General features: G+C 48.9%; 1 protein-coding gene across 1 annotated transcript; it reads left to right on the forward strand.

Annotated features, from left to right (window-relative positions):
- Positions 1 to 1,282: 1,282 nt before the first annotated feature.
- Positions 1,283 to 3,376, forward strand: LOC310925989 (tetratricopeptide repeat protein 12-like; the record flags this gene model as incomplete). The annotated part of the gene is made up of 1 exon (XM_083888074.1): positions 1,283 to 3,376. The coding sequence occupies one exon, from the start codon at positions 1,283 to 1,285 to the stop codon at positions 3,374 to 3,376; it is 2,094 nt and encodes a 697-aa protein (XP_083744200.1).
- Between the last annotated feature and the right edge of the window lie 953 nt (positions 3,377 to 4,329).

Genomic DNA, 4,329 nt, shown 5'->3' on the forward strand with positions numbered 1-4,329 from the left:
GCTATACTGCTCTCACACGAGGACCCTAATCCCTCCTGTAGACCATAATAATCCAGTATGTATACAGTATTATTCTGTGAGACGTTCACCCGTTTGCAGATGACACCGTTATAAATCCTTATAAACCTCATATAACGAAATGTTCATAGTCTTCATATTCGTCATGGTACTGTATTATCTTGAATAAATATATAAATATATATATATATATATAGAATTATTGACAGTGTAATATAACATGCCTCCTGACCACTGTTTTTGTACATTATTAATAATAAAACCTTGTTTTAAAGAAGCCTTTTGTGTTTGTCCTGATTCCGGTTTATTTTAGTGTTTATATGTGGGTGTTTAATTTTGATGAAACTAAAAAGATGTACTCCTTCTCACCCTCTCCTCAATCTCATCTTCTTCTCACCCTCTTCTCAATCTCACCATCTTCTTCTCACCCTCTCCTCAATCTCACCCTCTTCTCGATCTCACCATGTTCTTCTCACCCTCCTCAATCTCATCATCTTCTTCTCACCCTCCTCAATCTCACCCTCTCCTCAATCTCATCTTCTCACCCTCTCCTCAATCTCACCCTCTCCTCAAACTCCTCTTCTCACCCTCTCCTCAATCTCATCTTCTTCTCACCCTCTCCTCAATCTCACCATCTTCTCACCCTCTTCTCAACCTCATCTTCTTCTTCTCAATCTCACCATCTTCTTCTCACCCTCTCCTCAATCTCTTCTTCTTCTCACCCTCTCCTCAATCTCACCATCTTCTTCTCAATCTCATCTTCTTCTTCTCAATCTCACCATCTTCTTCTCACCCTCTCCTCAATCTCATCTTCTTCTCACCCTCTCCTCAATCTCACCATCCTCTTCTCACCCTCTCCTCCCATCATCCTCCCTTCCTCTAATCCTCCCCTCACTCTCATTCTCTTCTCATCATCTCCTGAAACTCTCTACCTTCACCATTCGTTCAACTCCAGTCCTGAAAAGTGGCCTTCGGTTTGTGTTTGGAATCAGTTCAAAGGCAAGGACTTCCTTTGAACTGGTAAATGACTGTGGCCACGAGACAAAGCACCAAGACAGGACAAAGGAAGTTAAGGTAAAGGGAAGTTTAAGGCTAAAGGAGGCAGCGATGCAACATTAGGGATCCCAACAGCCATAAATCACCAAAACCCCAACTGTTATTAAGAGAAGACGTAAACGAAAGTGCTTTAAATCACCACCACTCGAAGAGGAAAACACCAACGAACACCAACTACAGATATTTGACTTGGCATTCGAGACCAAAGATGGAGGCACTTGAAGAATTTGAGAGTGCTCTGAAGAACGTTGATAAAATAAGTGATCTGGTGAAGGATCTAAACTCCTCCGATGCTGAAACCAGGCAAAAAGCAATCAAAGAGGCGGACTGCTACATCGCCTCCATGGACGAACCCTGCAGGACGAGAATCAACAAGACTAAAATCAACACCCCGAACTCGACCTCGCAGCCACCGTTTAGTCCTGCGAGCGAAACTCCAGAGAGTTTCATTAAGAACATGGAGAGAGACGCCGAAGACAGGAAACGACGGCGCGCCGCCCGGGAAAAGAAAGCGCTCGCGCTCAAAGACGAGGGGAACAAAGCTTACGCCGATGGAGATTACAAATCCGCGGTGAGGTGTTACAGCGACGGCTTGGCCGAGCTGCGCGACATGCAGCAGCTGTACACCAACCGAGCGCAGTCCTACATCAAGCTGGGGAAGCACAAGGAGGCCATCGGCGACTGCGAGTGGGCGCTGAGGTGCGACGACCGCTGCGTCAAAGCCTACTTCCACATGGGCAAGGCCTACCTGGAGTTGAAGGACTATGGCGAGTCGAGACGCTGCTTCGGGAAGATAGCGGATATCGAACCGGGACGGAAGAAAATGGTAGACGAGCACAACGCGCTGGTCGATATGGAGGAGGAAAGAGAGACGCAGGAGGTGAACGCGAAGCGGGAGTTCGAAAAGGGCGAGGGCAAAGGCACGGCGGTGCCCGAGGTCCTCCAGAAGCTTTCGAAGCCTGCTCAGATGACGCTCTTCTACCGCGGAGGGTTGCAGATTCTGTTAGAGGCTGTGACTGACTCGACGGGTCAGACCCTCTTCAGACTGAACGGCGGCTTTAGCGTCATCAGCGGCAACGACGCGGTGAGGAGCTCCCTGCTGGAGAAAACAAAAGACAAGGACGGGCGAGCGCTGTGCGTGTCCGTCCTGAAGTTGTGGAGGGCCATCTGTGACGGGAACGCCGAAAACCAGAAGACGTTACTGACGTGCCCGGTAGCGAGGCGAGCCGCCGCGGATTTGCTAGCGTCGGAGAGCGCCGCGGTGCGCGGAGAATGCCTGTCGTTGCTGCATTTGTTTGCGCAGACGCCTCGCGCGAGACGGTTAGCCGCCGAGAGCCTGGACGCGTCCGCGCTCGCGAGGAACCTGATGGCGTGCATCGCAAAGCAGCAGCGAGAAAGCGTGGCGGTCGACGTTCTGGAGAACTTTGCGGCGGAAAATAAACTGCGCGCTCGGTTGAGGAACGCGCCGAGCGACGCCGTCGTTGAGCCGTTCGCGTCAATCCTGAGAAACATCGGCGAGTCCAATCGGCACGTGCTTCCCGCTCTGGTTTCAGCCGTTGGCCGTTTGGCTCAAGACGACGTCATCCGTCATCAACTTGCTCAAGATTCCGAGTGTTGGAAGGCCGTCCTGTTGTCCGTCAGGCACTGCAGCGAGCGCGGATTCAAGGAGATCCTTTACCCCGTGCTCGGATTGATCATCAGCCTTTCAGCGGCGACTTCTCCGGCCGTCCAGGACCACGCTATTTCACTCTGCGACATCTGTCAAGGACTGCTCGGGGACAGCGACGGCGGAGTTGTGACCCAAGCCATCGGCGTGCTGAGCACCGTGCTCCCTCAGTCCGCCGAGGCCGTCGAGCGCGTCGTCCAGAGCGGCGTGGTGCGGACCATGTGCCGGTCGCTGAAGAGACCAGGCCAGACCGCCGCCAAATACGGCATGAAGACTCTGGCGGTGTGCACGGCCGCCAGCCGTTTGGCTCGGCAGGAGCTGGCAAAGTGGGATAAAAAACTGTCTGTTTTACGTCGTTTTCTGGCTTCCGGGTGTGATGACGTAGTGGCGGGAAACGCCGCCCTCTGCTTGACCCACTGCCTTGAGTTGCCGGGTGTCGCCAGCGGTCTGCTGGGCACCGATATCGTGCTGCTGTTGCTACGCCGCGCCGCGGGCGACGCGAGGAGGACGACCGTTAAACAGAACGCGGCGATCGCCCTGGGCAAGCTGTGCCAGTCCGAGCCCAGGCATGTGAACAGACTTCGAGAACTTCACGGCTTTGAGGTTCTGCACTCCTGTATGAAGTTCATCACATGAAGAATGGACTTACAACTTGGGCCACGACCTTTTTACCTCATCTAACCCACTCTTGAGGACTCTGCACCAAAGTCCATAGAGAAAATCTGTGTTTTTAGCTTGCGAGGACCTCTTTGCTGGTCTACTGCTGCCCGATTTGTCAATTTTGTGCTACTTGAACTTTGCCTAATGTAAATTATTGCATCTTGCAACATGATTGTGCATGGAAGGGTCAAATGTTTACATGTCAATCTGCTGCCATCTGCTGTTCAAACTGTGTACCTACAGTTGTTCAACTGCAATAATGTGAAGTGCCCAAGCAGAAGTCAAAAAGCTTTAATTGACTTTTAAACTCAGAAGTCTGATTTTAAAACTCAGAAGTCTGACTTTAAAACGCAGAAGTCTGACTTTATTCTCAGAACTGCTGACTTTAAACTCAGAATTCTGACTTTATAAACTCATAAGTCTGACTTTATTCTCACAATTGCTGACGATTCTCAAAATTCTGACTTTAATTTCTGATGTTTGGTCCTTATCCTCATCTGTAGATATGTCCTAAGATTTATAAACACATAAAGTCAAAATAAGTCAGAATTCTGATTTTTTTTTCAAGTAAGAATTCTGTGAAAAAAGTCAAAATTCTTACAGACTCTTACTGATTCTTATATCTTATTTGACTCGAAAGAATTATGTGAAAAAAGTCAAAATTCTTATAAAAAAATCCTTAAATTCTGACTTTTTTTCACAGAATTCTTTTTTTTCAGCTTTTGTTCCCCAAAAATATGTGACCCTAAACCTCTGCTGTAAAAAAAATTGTTTTACTGAGCTATTTTGAAAAAAAATAAACGTTCTTTAATTCTCGACGCTTTTCGCCATGTTTGGCCTTTCAGGCTCGCCGTAGTGTTGTGCAACACATTTAGCGCCAACTTCAACGCTGCAGTGTGCACACAAACCGGACGCTTACTGCTGTATAA

Source organism: Microchirus variegatus, assembly GCF_963457635.1.
Source record: "Microchirus variegatus genome assembly, chromosome: 4".
Taxonomy (NCBI): Eukaryota; Metazoa; Chordata; class Actinopteri; order Pleuronectiformes; family Soleidae; genus Microchirus; species Microchirus variegatus.